The sequence below is a fragment of the Botrytis sinoallii genome (genome assembly GCF_014898435.1).
Source record: "Botrytis sinoallii strain Bc 23 chromosome Unknown BSIN_023, whole genome shotgun sequence".
Lineage (NCBI taxonomy): Eukaryota > Fungi > Ascomycota > Leotiomycetes > Helotiales > Sclerotiniaceae > Botrytis > Botrytis sinoallii.
Genome location: NW_024066050.1, coordinates 745,816 through 767,224, shown reverse-complemented (window position 1 = coordinate 767,224; position 21,409 = coordinate 745,816). Strand labels below are relative to the sequence as shown.

The following is a 21,409-nucleotide window of genomic DNA, read 5'->3' as shown; positions in this document are numbered from 1 at the left end:
AGAGAGGACATATCATCGTTAGGCATTTTTGATGAAAAAGAGATAACAACTACGTTTTATCTCTACATGCAGTACGACAAGTACTTCCACTTCCAAGAAGGACTATTACCTTCATCCCGAGTAATGAACAACTATGTATCACCATTGTTATGATTATTACAACTCCAGTAATCAAAGTTTCTTTCAAATTTTTCAAAAAGCTAATCAAAAGGCTATAAGAGAGCAGAATTTATTATTCAATTTGGTGATAATATTATAAATATAAAAACACAATTAATAAATATATCAAGGATTGTAATCAAAGATGATGTTAATTTGATTGATATAGTTTATGTTTACAAAACTGCTATGAAATATTTCGAAAGTAATGTAACAAAAGATGGAAGTTTAAACAATTACGTCTTGAGTAATTTGAGATCTAAGAGCTTGAAATTCGAGATGCCGAACCCTTCCTGCACGTTCTCGTAGACCAACTTCATAGCTCTACTTCATCGTCGCGTAAAACTTTTGCCAAGAAGTCCAGTTGAGCCTTGATGTTCTTCTTGAAAGTAGCACCAAAGTACGGCATAAAATGATCTGTATTTTGTAGCAAGACGAGCTCCTTCGGTTCAAGTGCAGCCGCATAAAGCTTGAGTTGTTGAGCCGTGGCAGAAGTGTGATCCTTATCGGCAGCGACAATAAGCAAAGGAGTGGGCGAGATTCTATGAACAACACTCACTGGCTCGAAACTAGCCAGATGTTGGATCGATTGCGTGGTGATTGCCCCTTCCCAGCGAATCTTCCGGTTCTCGAGCTCTTTGATAAATGGAATGAGAGCTGGATCAGCAGTCAGAGACGTACAATTTGGATCCATCGCGTCCTTCGAATTCTGAGCGAAGATCTGCGTGAGCCCAGGTGCAGCACCAGCTTTGATTCTACGGCGATCTTCATAGACACCTGGAAGAATTTTCGCAAAGAGTCCTTCTAGGGAGGCTCCCGATGCGAAAGGAACTTGGGCAACAACAGCACGAATACGCTTATCGAAGGCAGCAGCGTAGAGAGCGACACCACCAGACATACTTGAGCCCCAGAAGACGATTCGAGATTCATCAACGTCTGACAAAGAAGCAGCAAAATCAAAGGCGTCAGAGTAGTCGCGCGCTTGCTGGTTCGGGTCAACCTCGTCACGAAGAGATCCCTCGCTACTTCCAAAATTGCGGTTATCATAGAGCAAAACTCCATAGCCTGCTTCCTGGAAGCGCTCGGCAAAATCCGGGAGAAATTGTTCTTTCAATGCTCCTATCTGAATTTCAAACCAGTCAGTACATGCTAGTAGTTTTGAGGCAGCGTCCGATGGTACGTACTCCGGGTGCCATAATTATACATGGCCGCGGTCCGGTCTGCGCTGCTTTGTAAAAAAATCCCCGCAAGATAACATGATCGACCGTCTTGAATTCGATGTTTTGGATGCTTTTCGACATAGTGGATCTAAGTAGTTTGGTATCTGCAACAATCGAGCTGATGTAAAGGTAATAAATAGTGTTCTTGGAAGGGATGTGTTGGAATTTAGATGGTCAAGTCTGAGGAGCAATTCCGTGGTGGGAAGAGCCTATATATACGTATAATGATGCCAGCAGATGGAAGCTAGTCTGCAACCCATGATAACACACTCTGCCCCGGAGATTAGTTTTAAACATCGCAGTTCTTTTACCATCCTTAGACCTGGAAATCACTCATCCCACAACCTTCCAACCACTACCCCTAAGTCCAGCGGTAGTGGAGAAAATAAATAGTCCACCTGAAATAGAATTCAGGGTTCACATGTATGCGGAGTGTGCGGACCCAGTTTTAAACTGGGCAATCAACGATCACGAGCTCAGAGCGGATTATCTAAATACTCCACCATGGGGTAGGAACTACCGGTTGAAAATAAATTCCGGCATGGCTGAACCCACCAGTGGGTGCACGGATTCGTGAGACTCCCTGTCTCTACGTAACCGAAAAAAGCGGCGGAAATTGAGTACCCTTTCAAAGAACTTCTTTAATAGATTATAAATTCATTTCAAATCAAATATTAAAATTTGACAAGAGCGAACAGAAATTTGAGCTTTCTTTCTATTGATAGTCAAGTCTGTATTTATTTCATACAATATCAAAAAGAAATTCGAATAGTTGAAGTCCTTTCAGATGACGTTTATTTTCCGCCGCTTTTTTCGGTTACGTAGAGCCTGTGAGCAAAGCACAATTTCACACCAAAAATACAGATTTTAATAATTCGATTATAATCAAAATATCTATTCACTTTCTTCAGAACTGAAATATACTATAAAGAAGCTTAAGGATTTTATATGAAGGACCGCTTAGTACTAGTATCAGATGATCAAATAATCTTTGAAAAAGAAGATAGATGCGATTCAGGACCGTATACCCGTGTGTCTATAAGAACTAAAAGAGTCTCCAGTTCAATCATATTCTGTAGATGCTATTTTAGACTGATTTGTAGGTAAAGGTATTTTAAAGAGCAAAATCTTTTTTGCTTATTTGTATATACTAACATTATATTATATTCTAAACACTATAATAAATCTTATTAATATTAAGTAAATACTAAGTATTATAAAAATATTACAGCGGCTACGGCCGTTTACGCGAACAGTCGCACGTCTTTGATGCTGAGGCAATCAGCGCGTAACAGGGACTAAAACGCCTCCTGAGTATCATTGAGTATTCCTATTAGGGATGAATATGGCTGTACATTGATAGTATCTCATTGATTGATTGATTTTATTAACGTCCATCTTCAGTCCAAGACTATATAGGACGGCTAGGCCCTAAGGGCCTAACGGGTAACTTTTTAATTTACAATATTGGATATGATCTAATTAGGGAAGTGAAAACAAATGCTGGGGAACAATGCCTGCTCATTATACGTATTACATATAACAAGAAAATTTTGAAAATCAAGAAATTGTGAGGAGGTCAAACCTCTCTCTTATTTTCTCAACTGCTTTTTCTTCATTCTCTTTTTTTCTCTTCTTTTTTATTATTACTCCTTTCTCTATTACTTCTTATTCAGGGATACGATGACTCTCACCTGTACGTAATGTATCCTATAAACCTTTGATCGTACAATCAGAGAGCTAAGTAGAGTTAGCTGAAGCTGGGTGGTGATTGTATATTAATTGAAGATTATATTGGGAATAAAGATATATGCAACTGATTATTAAAAAGTGATCGCAAAGATACTTGAAATAGAGAATTACCAACAAAATGGAGATGAAAATTATTCAATAATAAAAAGGAGATGAGAGTAGGATTGATATAGAACCATATCTTTACAAATCTATATATGGAATAGAGTTAGAATATATTGTAGTAAAGCGTTTGTAAAGTAAAATTAGTTCTTGAAATAATGAATAATAAAGCTTCTATAATATAACTGAGTCTGATTGAAGCTTATATTAGGAGCAGGGCTGATATCCTTAACTTGACAAACGAAAATCGATAGAATACCTTTGGGATATTAGTGTATAGAGTTTTTATAACCCAATAATATATACGATCTGCGGATATATTGGATTGGATATTTACAAATAATGAGAGGAGTAATAGGAAGTATATAAAGGCTAGAATAATATTTACTAAGGTTGGCGAAAATATATATAGAATAGGAGAAGGAATGTTTTTAGTATTTTATCTTCAAATGTACAAAAACAGTATGGCAGTGAAGGAGCTTCGATATAGAAAGAATGCTTTTAGTAAGTTACATTTAACAATGCTCGATCGGTATTATGGCGATAGAGGATCTCAGACAGAGGCTAATCCTATAATATATATATACAATACGCTCTTAATACTTTACTTTCAATTACAAACTATATATTAAGGAAATGGATTTTACAAGTAAAGCTTTGATTAGTAAGTTGGAAATACTATAAAAAGACTGCCTGACTAGAGATCTGAAATAGCAAGCCTGCGAGACATAGTCGGTCTTATTGTATAGAAGAGATCCGATAAGATAATGCGAAACAGCTATTAATTGCAAGGCATAATATATAATGATAGCAACAGTGATACTATCTATATAGCTTGAGAGAACGGATGTGTGTATTGATCTATAATCGGATACTATAGGATAGAGAGCATAATGGAGATATCAAATAGGCTTAAGGAGTAAACAGGAATAGAGGTGTGAAGAAATGATTTTAATTCTAGTCAAAACTTCTGAAGGTAATTATATAATAGGTGGTTTAATATAATTAGAAGATTCTATAAAAGCCTAGTAACCTCCAGAACCCGGACCTCCGATCTACCTACAATGTCGACAGATTGATCGTCAGATTCACAAGTGCACTGAGCGTTTCTGTAATAGTTGTAGGGTAGAAAGGCTGCAAACCCTATCAATTATCCCTGTAATAAACCGACAAGTGTAAGAAGGCATACCGAATATATACACAAGCCAGGAAAACTAGAACTGTTGATGGAATAGCAATTGCCTAGTAAGATTTACAAAGGGTCGTGTGAGTATCGAAACAAGCCTATTGAACTAAATGCTTGAATAATGTATAGAACAATCAGGAACTATACAAAATTATGAACTAGTACAAGCTGATCCCAAAAACAAGCCTCAAGGCTTTTTTTCTAGTAATTGAAGGCTAGGAGATTATTGATATTAGAGAAAAAGTTGAAGTATTTTTTATAATAATATTTGATTGTTTCAAAGTATCGGATAATCTATAATACGATTTTTTACAAAAATAAAACTATCAGATAATCTTATTATAGAAAAGAATAATCATTACAAAAAAAATAGAAAAACATGTAATAAGAATTAGGAGTATATTATCTGGAATCGATTAGACAATTGTTTATTTCTTTAAGGTGTATTGGCTTAGTATGAAGAGTGTAATATATAAGATTTTTATAACCTACTTTAAGCTTAATTATTATTCTAACAAGTGGAAACTTATTGAAATAATTATATTACTTAAGGTTGGTAAAAAGGATAGGATATCCCTGAAATCGTAAAGGCCGATTACATTAATATCATATATTAGAAAAGGATTAGAAAGATATATTACCAATCAAATTATATAAACAGCCATAAAATACAATGTTATCAGTCCTTAGCATTACAAAGCACTATTGAAAAGAGCTGGTATTGATCTTACAGCTGCCTTTATCCATAATACCAAGCTTGTTTTAATAATTAGCAAAGTGGTTATACTAATAATAATAGATGTATAAAGTGTTTATAATGTATTCCTTAAAAGACAGCTTTTACAATATATAAAGAAGTAGGATTAGTCTATAGCACTCTTACAACTTGTTGATTTATTTCTGACTAAAAAACGTGTGTATATAAGACTTAAGGGGATTATAATATAGGATTTCCTGATTGTATGTAGTATTCTCCAGGGATTGTTACTCTCCCCTATTTTGTATATCCTCTACCTTGCTAAACTTCTTAATCAAAATAAAGTATAGTACTTTGGATATATTAATAATATAATTATATATCATATGTTTAAGAATCTATTTATAAATATATATATGCTTCATCAAACTATTTAATATATTTTATAATAAAAAGATCAAAATAAGGTCTTTTTCATTTCGGAAAAGTTTGAGCTATTTTATATATTAAGGAAATATAAAATTGCAAATCTAGTTATAAGGATAAATCGGGATCTAGTTATTATACTAATCCTTTTAGGACTTATCAATAAAGCACAACCAACCTTATATTAACTTAGTATCTTTTTTGATTAACATTTAATATTCCTATAGTATATCAAAATACATATTACGAAAGCTATATATATTACATCCCATATCCAATCAATAATCTATATAACTTACAAATCATCTACAATCTATCTGCGAAAAGCAATTATTACCTATATACTCCCCATTGTCCTTTTCGGCTTCGAAATATAATTCGATAGGCTATACAAACAATATCCAAATACAGGCTATATTCCAATTAGTATTGAAATCAAGAAACATATTGATCTAGTTAGCAAAACGATCCATAATACAGTATGGGGAGCTTTATCTGTCTACAAGATAACCTTAACAATTATACTCCTTATAAAAACTGGTTTCCTAGTTGGAATTATTGTATTAAAGCAAGCCAAATTGAGGTTTGTATTTCGACTTCAAATAATAGATATACAATACTTATTTATAAACCAATTGAAATTGTATATCAGAAAGAGAGGACAAGGTATAGATACTCTGAAAGGTTTTAATATAAAACTGTAAAAAATAAAACAAGTGATCCTTACCATCAAACACCCCAGACTCTTACAATCTTATTTCTCTTCTGAATATTATATCGATCTAATGAATGATATAGATAAAGAGGATACTACAAAAGTATTCAAGAAATAATGGGATTTAATTTCTTAAGAAGATTATTTTGTGTTTTCAGATGGGTTTGAATAATATAATAAATATGGTTATTGTATAGGGTACAGTTTTGCAATTTATTATGATAAGCAATAGATCGATAGTGACTATGACTGTGTATGCGAATAGTTGTATATTTTTGATATTAAGGCGATCAGTGTATGGCGAGGACTAGAATGTCTTTTGAATATTATTGATTATTTCTATTAGGGATGAATATAGTTATATATTGATAGTACTTTAGTAATCTGAGGAATATAAGGAAGTATTGCTATTTTCTTTCAATGAGTATATCACAAATACTATTAAGCAATACAATATTATGATATTATAATTAAGTAGTCTTCTGGGTATATTGAGATTGAGGGTAATAAGGTAGTCAATTGTTTTGCTGATTAGGGTACGGCTAGACTGCTTGACCTTGGTCTATTCTGTTTTTTATAGTTAATAGTTCCTGCTTTGTTTTATATGTCAAATATCGATGCTTTAAGAGTAGATAATAAAAGAAAAAAAGAGGCCTGATCTTTGAAATATATGATGTATGGAAACCGATATATAATATCTCAGAGTTGGAAAGCCTCAAGCTTTTTTACAGAATATTATATAGACTTATAGCAATACGGATTGGATATAGTAACTTTACAGTTTATTATATCAGATTCAATTACAAAAATAGTACAAAGACTTGTATATACAGAATTGAAAAAAGCTTATTATACTTTTTTCAATATTCAATCAATAATCAGATATACAGCAACTAGCCACTTATACCAAATCGATTTTGATTCAAATGGAATGCAATAGTATATATTAATTGTATTTTGCAAATACAATATAGCTTTATTGATCTTCTTGTTAGATTCAAATTCTATATTAGGATATACCCAAATTATATGAAACTATATGAATTCCAATTTACTCTAATATCCTAAGAATAAACTCTCCACTCTAATCAATCTAAGACCTGTATTAACCAGTTATAAGCACTTTAAGCATTCTTTCGATCAATAATAATTAATCTAATTATCCACCAATATCCGAATAGCATATAAAACAAAGCCCTCTGAAATAGAATTATAAATCCTTAAATAGAATAGCCGTAGGATTGTTATAAACAATACTGAATAAGGGAATACTAGAAACAACAAACCCCTAATTAGCTAATATTACACTACTATAAGCAACTAGAACGCTAGCAGCCTGTAGGCCCGCTCCTTAGTACATCTAGAATACTCCTTGGGAGGTCAGATATTAGACGTTAATCATTATAAATAAATAAATAAATAAATAAATATAAAAGCCTAGTACTAATGACTTTATTACAAGTGAACTGGGGAAGCGTTTATAGATGTAGCGAACCTACTTTGTATTATAATATATTCTATTTATTTATTTTTATTTATTTATATTAATTAACATCTGTTTTGAATCTCCCTAAGAGTATTTAGACATGCTAAGATAAGGAACTATTTGAGCAGTATGATCGTTGTAACTGAATTTAGCAATTTAACTTCAATGTTAGAGGCTATTCGCTCTTTTGCAAATACAATCTACTTCTATTTCCAAAAAGAAATATTTGATTTAGGTTGTTATTAAGACAAAGCTTGGTTTTCAGATAGATAGACTCATTGTAGACTTCAATCTTTATAATAGAGGAGAAAAAGCAAGAATAGATTGCTATTTGTTTAGCCAAACAATAGGGCTCTTATACCCCTGTATGAGTCGCACAATCAGTGCGAACTCAACAGGGGGAAGGGGGCTCACGATCGCGTGGGCGAATATGGGGCGCGGACACTCCAATCATATTACCCTCCTATAGGTTGCTGGAGAGGCTGATATAGATATCATTTGTATCCAAGAATCCCAACTATACAATAACTCGACAACCCAAAATCATGCTGCATATGACCGATACCAGCCAATCGACACCTGGGGAGCAGCTGATGGCCCTAAGCATAGGCCACAAGTAATCACCTACATACAAAAAGGAGGCAATTTGAAGGTTAGATAAATAAAACAAACTAAAAGCAGGGATCTACTTTGAATTAATATTAATAGATACTCGATCCTTAATGCCTACCACACCCTGTTTGATTTGCTAATAATAGAATATATATTCGAACTAGAGATCGCCCCAGAAACTGATACAATTATCAGAGATAACTTTAATGCTAAATATGATTTGTGGGAACCCGGAATAGCAATTGTTAACCAAAGTGATACACTTATATAATAGACTACCAAACAGGGAATGGAATATATCGGGACTCCTGATGCCCCTACATATACAAGAGGACACATTCTGAACCTGACCTTTTCCAACCTAACTACCGCCACAACAATGATCGATAACAACCTGTATAGCAGCTCTGATCACATTATTCAAGTCACTACCATCTCGGATAGAGGAACCTTTAAATACGAGCAAGCGTATATCCGGATACGCGATTCAGATTTACCCTGTCTGGCAGGTATAATAGCCAATTGCTTAGCAAACCTTTAGAACCCGGATCTCCGGTTCATTTATAATATCGATAGACTGATTGCCAAACTCATAAGCGTACTGAATGCCTTTGTAATAGCTGTAAAGTAGAAAGGTTGTAAACCTTATTGATTATTCCTATAATAGATCGATAAGTGTAAGAAGATATATTGAATATATATACAAGCCAGAAGAACTAGAACTATTAATGGAATAGTAATTGCCTAATAGGATCTATAAAAGGTTGTACAAATATCGAAATGAGTTTATTGGATTAAGCACTTGGATAATATATAAAATAATTAGGAACTATACAAAATCATAAATTAGTATAAGCTGATCTCAGAAGTAAGCCTTAAGGCCTTTCCTTTAATAATCGAAGGCTAGGAGATTATTAATATTAGGGAAAAAGCCGAAGCACTCTTTATAACAATATTCAACTATTTCAAAGCATTGGATGATTTATAGTACAATTCTCTATAGGAATAGGACTGCCAAACAATTTTATTATAGAAAAGAATAATTATTATAAAGAAAGTGGAAAAATATGTAATAGGAGTTAGAAGTATATTACTCAGAATTAATCAAACAATTATTCATTTTCTCAAGGTATATTGGCTTAATATAAAGAATATAATATATAAGATTTTTACAACTTATCTTAAGCTCAGTTATTATTTTAATAAATAGAAATTTGTTAAAGTAATTATACTATCTAAAATTAATAAGAAGGATAGAATATTCTTGAGATTATAAAAACTGATTATATTGATATTATATATTGGAAAAGGATTAGAAAGGTATATTACTAGTCAAATTGTATAAATAGTTATAAAATATAACATTATTAGCTTTTAATATTACAGAGTATTACCGAAAAGAGCTAGTATTGATCTTATAACTATCTTCACTCATAATATCAAGCTTGTTTTAATAACTAGCAAAATGGTTATACTAATAATAATGGATATATAAGGTATTTATAATGTATTCCTTAAAAAATGATTCTTATAATATATAAAGAAACAGAATTGGCCTATAATGCTCTTATAATTCATTAATTCATTCCTAACTGAAAGATATATACATATAAAGCTTGAGAGAATTATAATATAGAATTTCCTAATTGTATACAATACCCCTTAGGGATTACTACTCTCCCCTATTCTGTATATCCTTTACCTTATTAAGTTTTTCAATCAAAATAGAATATAGTGTTTCGAATATATTAATAATATAGCTATATATTATATATCTAAGGATCTATTTATAAATATATATATATTTTATTAAATTATTTGATATATTCTATAATAAAAAGATTAGAATAAAGTCTTTTTCGCTTTGAAAAAGTTTGAGCTATTTTATATATCAAGAAAATATGAAATTGCAAATCCGGCTATAAGAATAAATCGGGATTTAATTATTATATTAATCCCTTTAAGGTTTATTAATAAAGTATAATCAATTTTATACTAGCTTAACATCTTTTTTGATTAATACCTAATATTCTTATAGCATATCAAAACGTATACTGCGAAAACTATATGTATTGTATTCTATATCCAATCAATAGTTTATATAGCTTATAAATCATTTACAGCCTGCCTGCGAAAAGCAATCATTATCTATATACTCCCTATTGCCCTTTTCAGCTTTGAAGTATAATTTAATGAGTTATACAAACAACACTCAAATGCAGGCTATATTCCAATAGCATTGGGATTAAGAAATATATTGATTTAATTAATAAAACGATTTATAATATGATATAGAGAGCTTTATTTATTTATAAAATAATCCTAACAATTATATTCCTTGTAGAAATTGGTTTTCTAATTAAAATTGTTATATTAAAGTAAGCAAAACTGAGGTTTGCATTTCAGCTTCAGATAATAAATATATAATATCTATTTATAAATTAATTAAAACTATATATCAAAAAAAGAGAATGAAATATAAATATTTTGAAAGATTTCAATACAAAACTGTAAAGAATAAAACAGGCAATTCCTGTCATTGAGTATCCCAGACTCTTACAATCTCATTTTTCTTCTGAATATTGTATTGATTTAATGAATAATATGAATAAAAAGGATGCTGCGAAAGCATTTAAGGAATAATAGGATTTAATTTTCTAAAAAGACTATTTTGTATTTTTAAATAAATCTGAATAATATAACAAATATGGTTATTGTGTGGGGTATGGCTTTGCAATTTATTATAATAAGTAATAGATTAATAGTGACTATAGCTATATATACAAACAATTATATATTTTTAATATTAAGGTAATTAGTGTATAATAGGGATTAGAATACCTTCTAAGTATTATTGATTATCTTATTAGGAATAAATATAATTATATATGATAATATTTTAGTAATCTAGGGAATATAAGGAAGTATTATTATTTTCTTTTAATAAGTATATTATAAATGCTATTAAGTAATGTAATATTATAATATTATAATCAAGTAGTTCTCTAGGTATATTGAGATTAAGGGCAACAAAACAGTCAATCGCCTTACTGATTAAAGTATGGCTGGGCTACTTGACTCTGGCTTATTCTGTTTTTTTATAATCAATAGCTCCTGCTTTATTTTATATATTAAATGTTGATATTCCAAAAGTAAATAATGAAAGGAAAAAAAAGGCCTGATCTTCGAAACATATAATATATGGAAATCGATATATAATATCTTGGAGCTAGAAAGTCTTAAGCTTTTTTGTAGGGTATTATATAGATTTATAGCGATATAGACTGGATATAGTGACTTTACAATCTATTATATCAGATTTAATCATAAAAATAGTATAAATATCTATATATATAGAATTAAGAAAAGCCTATTATATTTCTTTTAATATTTAATCAATAATTAGATGTATAACGATTGGTTATTTGTATCAAATTGATTTCGATTCGAATGGGATGCGATAGCATATATCAATCACATTCTGTGAATATAATATAGCTTTATTGATCTTCTTACTAGATCCAAATTCTATATTAGGATATATTCAAATTATACAAAACTATACGAATTCCAATCTGCTTCAATATCCCAAGGATAAGCTTTCCACCCTAATCAATCTAAGACCCGTACCGACCAGCTATAAGCGCTCCGAGTATTTTCCCGATTGATAGCGATTGACCTGATCATTTACTGACATTCGGATAGCATATAAAACAAGGTCCTCTAAAACAAGACTATAAACCCTTAGACAGAACAGCTGCAGGATTGCTATAAGCGATATTAAGTAAGGGAACACTAAAGGCAACAAGTCTCTGATTAGCTAATATTATATTACTATGAGTGACTGGAACGCTAGCGGCCTATAGGCCCGCTTCTTAGTATATCTAGAATACCCCTTGAGAGGTTAGATATGAGACGTTAATCACTATAAATAAATAAATAAATAAATAGGACTCTTATATTATATATTGGATTTACAGTTTTTAAAGATATAATATATTCAAATAATTAATTGAATAATAAGTTTATAAAAAATAAACAGTAAGTTTTATTGAAAAGATTATCGCTTTCTAAAGATCCTTTAATAATTAGAACAGATTTGAATATAGAATTCTGAGTCAGTGATTAGCTAAATGAGTTTGCTAAATATATATAAGAGTTTCTTGATATATATAATCGCCTACTTATTAAATTGTATTTCTATAGGGGTAAGGGGTTAGTCTGAACACTTTAGATTATTTATAATATATTTAAAAAAATGATATGGTTTCTTAATACTATTATATAAATAGTTTAGCTTATTGTTTTAATAACCAAATCACTAATTATAAATAATATAATCACTATAGCCTGTTTTTATAATTATTAATCGATATAAAACTATTCTTAATAGAGTTAGTTCTTTTAACTTCTTTATACTATATCTAAAAAACCATTCCTTATAGTTAATAGAAAAAAAGGAGTTCATCTCTTCCCACCAAATAGATTCTATATGTAAATGCTTTTGACAAACAATTATTCAGATCTCACTAATTGTTAATAGCTTATTAATTATCTAGTCCATAGGTCCAATTACGCCTGTGTTTGTTAAGTGATTTGCTTTCTTATTACCTTCAATCTTTATATATCCAGATAATCACTTTATTCTGATATCAAGTTGTTTTATTGCTTTGTAATATTTATAGAAGGCCTATTACATTATAAACAATACATTTCCGTGTATACTCCAAATAACTGATATACTATCAATATACATCCAGATCCGGCTATTCAAGGGATCTTTAAGTATAATAATTAAATACTCCAATTCGCATTATACTTTTATTACTTCTATATCAAATACATATAAGTCGCTTTGGATCTACTTAAATCCAAAGGCTATTTGAATGCTATTACAATATATTATATATCCATAGTTAATATAATATTTATAATCAATAATTTATTCTGATCTATTAGAAAAGATTGTGTAATCTTTGAATAGAAGTTATCACTACTACTCTTTAAAGACTTGAGCTGCTTTTTCTTTAATTAATCCTTTTATTAGATTCATTCTATAACTAATCGAAAAGTGCAAACAGAATAGCTTCGAGCATTGTATCTCTGGGATAAAACGACTGAGCCACTGGATTTTTGTAAGAGGTTCTTTTATTATACCTACTCCTTATCCGCATTTTCGTATTACTAGCTTCAAACAATTTACTAGTAAATATTGATTATCAATCGTTTTTAATCAAAATACAAATTGCAGCTTAGTATGTTTTAGTACAACTATTCCTAATGGCAGGCCTACTTCTTTAATAAAAGCTGTAATCGGTATAGTCTTATATACTGGGATCGCTCCTCTTATAACAATATTGATCACTCTATTAATACAACAGAGGGATACGATGACTCTCACCTGTATGTGGTGTATCCTACGAACCTTCGATCGTGCGATCGGAGAGCTAAGTAGAGTCAGCTGGAACCGGGTGGTGGTTGTACACTAATCGGAGGCCGTACTGGGAGCGAAGGTACGCATAGCTGATCATTAAAGGGTAATCGCAAAGATACTCGGAACAGAGGACTTCCAGCAAAACAAAGATGAAAACCATTCGATGGTGGAAGGGAGATAAGAGCGGGATTGATACGGAACTATGCCTTTATGAATTTGTATAAAAAGCAGAGCCAGAATATATCGTGATAGAGTATCTGCAAAGCAGAACTAGCTCTTGAAATAACGGATAATGAAGCTTCTATAATATAGTTGAGTCTGACTGAAGCCTGTGTTAAAAGCAGGGCCGATATTCTTAATTTGATGAATGAAAATCGACAGAATATTTCTGGGGTGTTAATATATAGAGTTTTTATAATCCAACAATATATACAATCCACAAGTATATTGAATTGGATATTTACAAATAATAAAGGAAGTAATAGAAAGTATACAAAAGCTAGAATAGTATTTACTAAGACTAACAGAAGCATATATAAAGTAGAAAGAAGGACGTTTTTAGCACCTTACCTTCGAGTACACAGGAGCGATATAGCGGCGAAGAAACTTCAATATAGGAAGAACGCTTTTAACAAGCCACATTCAACAACGCTCAATCAGTATTACAATAACAAAAAATCTCAGACAAAGACCAATCCTACAATATACATATACAATGTGCTTCTAGTGCTTTATTTTCAACTATAAACTATATATTAGAGAAGTGGATTTTATAAGCAGAGCTTTAATTAATAGATTAGAAATACTATAAAAAGGCTGTTTAACTAGGGGTCTGAAATAACAAGCCTGTGAGACATAATCGGTCTTATTGTGCAGAAGAGATCCGGCAAGATAACACAAAACAGTTATTAGCTGTGAGGCATAGTATATAATGATAGTAACAGCAATACTATCTATATGGCTCAAAAGAACGGATGTGTGTATTGGTTTATAATCGGATACTATAGGGTAGAGAGTATAATGAAGATATTAAATAGATTTAAGAAACAAACAGAAATAAAGGTATAAAGAAATAGTTTTGATCCTAACCAGAACTTTCGAAGATAATTATACAATAAATAATTTAATATAATCAGAAGATTCTATAGAAATCTAGTACTAATAGCTTTATTATAAGTGAGCTGGGAAAGTGTCTGTAGGTGTAGCGAACCTACTTTGTATTATAATATATTCTAGAAAGTAGTTATAATATAATTCATTTCTGTCAAAAATCGAGGAAGGAACGATTCACATATACTCCTTATTTATTTCCCCTACCCCAGCAGGCTTAATCCTATCAAACCTTGTAACCACAGGAGGCTCCCATCACGCCAATAGCGATGCGCACCCCTGGCACGCCGAGCGGTTCCTCAATCTAGGAGGCACTCCTTCCCTAAGCAGTTACCAATACCTCAGGGATTGGTATACAGCCCCCACCAATTATAAGATCGCTTATAGGCTCTACCCTTAGTGCAATCAAGAAATGATTCGAAAGGATCGATAAGATAAAGAGGGAAAAACAAAAGATAATCGAAGTATTCGCAATACTAACAAATAAGCTTACATAAGGGTTCCAAGGCCAACAACACAAACTCGCCGCGAAGTTTAAGAGCACAATCATCTCTGCTCTACTAGGAGTAATAAAGATTATTCTTAATCAAGGAAAAAAGCCCGTAATAAAGCAATTATAGCTAAAAAGTAATATACAGAAAACCTATACTAATACACTGAAAACTTAGATGAGACCTAAGGCAGCAAGCCTTACTACAGACTCCATTAATACAATACACTCTGCTTCTAGTAGAAGTACAAACACTAATCGCTTGGGAGTATATAGATTCAAAAAGAAAAATGATTGGATTAAGAAAACAATCCTTATAATAGCTAACGGGGAAGCTCTGCTTTCAGAGACTAGCCTATTCCTGTTAAGACTCAGAATAAAAGAGGCAGTTGCTAGGATTATACTAATAAAGATCCTCTTTCTTTAAAGGAATAATATAGACTGGATATTAAGGTGCAGTTCTGATACTAGTCAGGAAGAGATTATAAAAACAGAAAATATCGAGTGGATACTTAAAACCCTTTATGTAACAAGTATATATAAATTAGAAAAATAATTTATATATATAATCTTACAAGTATTATACGATTTCTATTATATTGAAGATATTCCTATTTCTATATCCATTAAGCTTATCAAGAAGAAGATTATAGTTCAAATTAACAAATAGTCAATCAATTATAGATTGATATATAACAGGGTCAATCCGATTATTAAAAGAGCTATCTAGATCATTAGCTTTAATATTGCAATATTACAGTTTCGATTATTCAATAATAGCTCCTACTCAGTTCTCCTAGACAAACCCCAGGAAATTCAATTTCATAGTATTGATTGCCTAGAGTACTATAATCTCTTCATTTGTAATAAAGCCCCAAGATACTCGATATACAGTAAACTAAATATTAAGCATGAGAATGTATTTATATATTAGTAATATATTAGAGCAGCTTAATATACTAATTATCATAGGCTTTTTTGTATTAACTATTCCAATTGTTTAATTACTTCTAGGATCTTTACTAAACGACGGATTGCTCTAACTGTAAAGGAATTGGCTATAGTTAGAGCTGTTAGTAGAAAAGACTATGAGATATTGTACAGAGCAAATACAGATGAAATGGATTATACCCTTAAACTATCTCTATCTCCTAGAATAATAATTATAGAAACCCCGGTTACTCTGAGGATAAGGATTATAGTATATAAGAATAAATGCTTTAGCAAATGTCTATACAGACTTAATACAAATCTGCTGATTGCACCAATTATATTATATATATATTCAGCTTGTAGCTAAAGTCAGTGGAATCTTAATATAAAAGTCTTAGCAAAAAAAGCCTTTACTTTAATAGATCTGGAAATGAATGATGTAGAGATCTCTATAATAATAGATACTGTATCTAGATCCTCTCTATGAGTAGTATAATCAATAAGTATACTTAAAGAAACAAAGGTTTTATTATTACTTAAATAAATGTAGATTAAGGATATACAAATCATATCATATTATTATAACTAATAGCTGAAGCTTAGTTAAATATAATCTATTTATAGAAACCAAGACTATACTAGAATTCAATTATACAAAATTATAATGCATATAATTAGTATTAGCCAATCGATAACTGAAACCTTCAAAAAGACTTGAAGGAAAACGAATAAGGCCTTCAGGTTATAATATATATATGAAAGGTGTATACTTGAAAGTAAAGTAAATGAATCAATTCGAAAATAGAGATCTACTTTGAATACAAGTCAATAAATACTCGATCTTGAATATCTATAGAGCTCCATACACTTTAGATATTATTAATTATATTATACACTTAATCCCAAATAAGCATACAATTATAGAAAAGGACTTTAATACAAAGCACGAACTATAAGAACCGGGGGTGATTACAGCCAATCAAAGGGCACAGCTTGTAACATAAATAAATAAGCAGGATATAGAGTTATAGGTACTCCAAGTATACCCACCTATATAAGAGGGTATGTACTAGATCTAACCTTTTCTAATATATTATTCGCTTATATAAAGATATTAAAAAAACTTTATTATGGATCTGATTATACTATTCAGATTATTAATCTAACAAACCACAGAATAATAGAATAGGATTAGTATTACTATCAAATAAAAGAGACAAATCTATCAAGATTGGATAGACTAATAGTCAATCAGTTAGCTCATTTCAGTAATATAGATATCCAGATTATAATTGAGATTGAGATCTATATTAATGAATTAGCGAAAGCATTAAACAAATCGATTCGAATAATTAACAAAATCAATCGAAAAGTAGGGAAAGCCTTGTTATAATAAACGGATAAGTATAGAGAAGTTTATCAAATATATATAGAAATACAAAGAGGAATAAACTTGAAAAGAAAGACTTATGCTATACACTTTTTACAAAAAGTAGTGCGATAAGCCAAAAGATTTTATTAAACTATATATTTAGATGGGATTAAGAATAATAAAGAATTCTATTAAATTATAGAATAATATAAGTTGATCCCCGAAAGTAATACGAAATCCCCTCTTTCTAATAATCAATAAGCAGGAGATCTCTAATATAAAAGAAAAAGTGAACACTCTATTTATAACAGTTCTGAATTGATTTAAGGCGGATAATGATTTTCCAAATAATCTATTCTACAATTAAATATACAAGGGAATCTTTCCCTAAAAAAGAATAATCTTGATTAAGAAGTAAAAAAGTATATTATAAAAGCCTTGTATACTATATCAGGAGTGAAATCGAGCCACTATATATCTTTTTAAGGTATATTGATTGAGTATCAAATCATTAATCCGGGAGATATTTGCATTATATCTAATTCTAAACTATTATCTAAAAGAATGAAAGCTAGTGAAGATAGTAATAATTCCCAAGATAAACAAAAAAGACAAACATTATTATGGTTATAGCGACTAATAGCTTTAATCTTTTATATCGAAAGGATCTCGAATAATATATAGCTAATTAAATATTTTGAATAGCTTTAAAATATAAAATAATCAGTTTATAATATTATAAAGCATTTTTAGAAGATTAGGAATAAAATCTAGTAATTATCTTTATTTATAATGTAAAGCTTGTATTAATAACTAGTAATATAGTTTTGATTATTACTATAAATATACAGGGAGCTTTTGATATTCTTTTGAAGTATTGACTCTTGAGCCAAATAATCAAATAAGAGTGGTCAATTTTGTTGTTTAAGCTAATAGATTTATTCCTTATAAATAGAAAAGTCAGAATGAGATTCGAAAATATTACAATTAAGGAATATCTAATAATATATAGTACCCCTTAAGGGTTCCCACTATTATCTATACTCTATATACTCTATCTTGCTAAGCTCTTCAATCGAAAATACGAAATTCCGTTTCGGCTATACAGATGATATCGCAATCTATCATTTTTCCAAGTATTTCTTTACAATACTAGAATCCTACAACAATAAGTATAATAGATTATCAAATGGGATAAAAAGAACAGAATTCTATTCGCTTCTAAAAAATTCGAATTACTTTATATTACTAGATAATATAATACTACTAATCTATTATTAATAATAAATCCAGATCTGATAATCACTTTAATATTAATTGTAATAAGTGGAAGCATTCAGCCTACTTTGAGATAATTAAGTATCTTCTTCGATCACTAACTCTTATTCTTATAATATATTAAAATATATATAGCGAAAGCTATAAAAATAGCCTTGTATATCAGATCGATTTGTCTGCATTATACATAGGCCGCTAGCTTTCTCTTTAAGAAAGCAGTGATCACCTATGTTCTCCTAATAGCATTATTCGATATGGAAGTATAATATGCTGGTAAACATAAGCCTAGTCTAGGCCAAAGCGATTCAAGTATAAATTGCAGGTATAAAAGATTATCTCTATTGTATTAATAGAATAATCAATACTACTACAAGAGGAGCGATCCCAGTATATAAGATTATATCAATTATAGCTTTTATCAAAGAAACAGGCTTGTTATTGGGAATAGTTGTATTAGAATATATTAAGCTGTAATTTGCATTCTAGTTAAAAATAATCAATAATCAATATTTGCTAATAAATCATTTGAAGTTAGTAATACAAAAATGTAGATAAGAAGTAGATATAGCAAGAGAATCTCTTATAAGAATCCAGTAGCTCAGCTATTTCATTCCAGAAATATATACTCAAAGCTATTCTACTTATATTTCTCGAATAGCTGTAGAATGAATTCAATAAAAGGATTAATTAAAGAAAGAAAACAGCTCAAGTCTTTAAAGAGTAATAGTAACAATTTTTACCTGAAGACTATATAATCTTTTCTAATAAATCAGAATAAATTATTAATTGTAAATATTATATTAACTATGGATATATAATCTATTGTAATGGCATTTAAATAGCCTTTGGATTAAGTAGATCCAAAGCGACTCATATATATTCGATATAGAAGCAATAGGAGTATGATACGGATTGAAGTATCTAATCACTATACTTGAAGACCTCTTGAATAACTGGATCTGGATATGTATTGATAATATATCAGTCATCTAAGATATATACAGAAATGTATTGCCCATAATACAATAGATTTTCTATAAGTATTATAAAGCAATGAAACAATTCAATGTTAGAAGAAAATGATCATCTAAATATATGGAGATCGAAGGTAATGAGAAAACAAATCGCTTAGCAAATACAAACATAATTGGGCCTATAAACCAGGCAATCGACAAGCTACCAACAATCAATAGAATCCGAACAATCATTTGTTAGAAGCACCTACATACAGAATCTACCTAGTAAAAAGAGATAAACTCCTCTCTCTCCATTGACTATAAAGAATGGTCTCCTAAATACAATATAAAGAAACCAAAGGAACTAATTCTATCAAAAATAGTCTTATATCAATTAATAATTATGAAAACAGACCACAAGGCGATTACACTACTTATCATTAGCGATTTGATTATCAAAAACAATAAGCTAAACTACTTATGTAACAATACTAAAAAACTATATTATTTTTTTAAATGTATTATAAACAATCTAAAGCATTTAAACTGACCCCTTGTTTTTATAGAAATATAATTTAACAAACAGGCAATTATATATATTAAAAAACTTTTATATATATCTAATAAGCTTACTCAGCTGATTATTGACTTAGAGTTCTATATTCAGATTTGTCCTAACTACTAAAGAACTCTTAGAAAGCAACAATCTTTTTAACAAAACTTACTACTTATCCCTTATAAATTCATCATTTAATTAATTACTTAAATACACTATACTCTAAAAACCGCAAACTCAATATATAACACAAAAGCTCTACTACTTGGCTAAACAAATAGTAACCCACTCTCACTTCTTCTCCTCTACTATAAAGATCGAAGCCTATAATGAGCCTATCCACCCGGAAACCAAGCTCTACCTCAACAACAATCCGGATCAAATGTTTCCTTTTAAAAACAAAAACGATCATATCTATAGAAAAGCGAATAGCCCCTAGCATTGAAGTTAAATTGCTAAATTCGATTGCGACAATCATACCGCTCAAATAGTTTCCTTATCTTAGCATATCTAAATACCCTTAGGGAGGTCCAAAATAGACGTTAATTAATATAAATAAAAAAATAAAAAATAAATAAATTAATACAACAGAAATGACCTTTTATACCTACACTTATACTTAAATCGCTTTTAGCCTAGGCCAGGCTTATATTTACTAGTATACTATACTTCCATACCGAATAGTTGTAACGATTCAGTCCCTTTCAGGTTCCTTTCTCAGTCACTTAGCTTCTAGGACCTTAGTCTAGCCGTGATTTAATTGGTGTATATAGTCCGGAGCCTTTACAATTCTCTTCTTATTCTTTTCTTCCTTCTTTAGTTTTAGATTTTAAAGGTAAGAATTGAATCTTTTTATGATGATTCTTCATATTATCTAAAACTCATTTATATAAGCCTCTGCCGGTGATGGCATACCAAATAATAT

At 30.3% G+C, this 21,409-nt stretch overlaps 1 protein-coding gene across 1 annotated transcript; it reads right to left on the bottom strand.

Moving 5' to 3' along the window:
* Window positions 1–217: 217 nt before the first annotated feature.
* On the bottom strand, window positions 218–1,702 carry EAF02_010075 (uncharacterized protein). The gene is made up of 2 exons (XM_038906123.1): window positions 1,344–1,702; window positions 218–1,282 (listed from the first exon to the last, which is right to left on the bottom strand). The coding sequence occupies exons 1-2, from the start codon at window positions 1,458–1,460 to the stop codon at window positions 476–478; spliced, it is 924 nt and encodes a 307-aa protein (XP_038754235.1). The 5' UTR covers window positions 1,461–1,702; the 3' UTR covers window positions 218–475.
* Window positions 1,703–21,409: the final 19,707 nt, after the last annotated feature.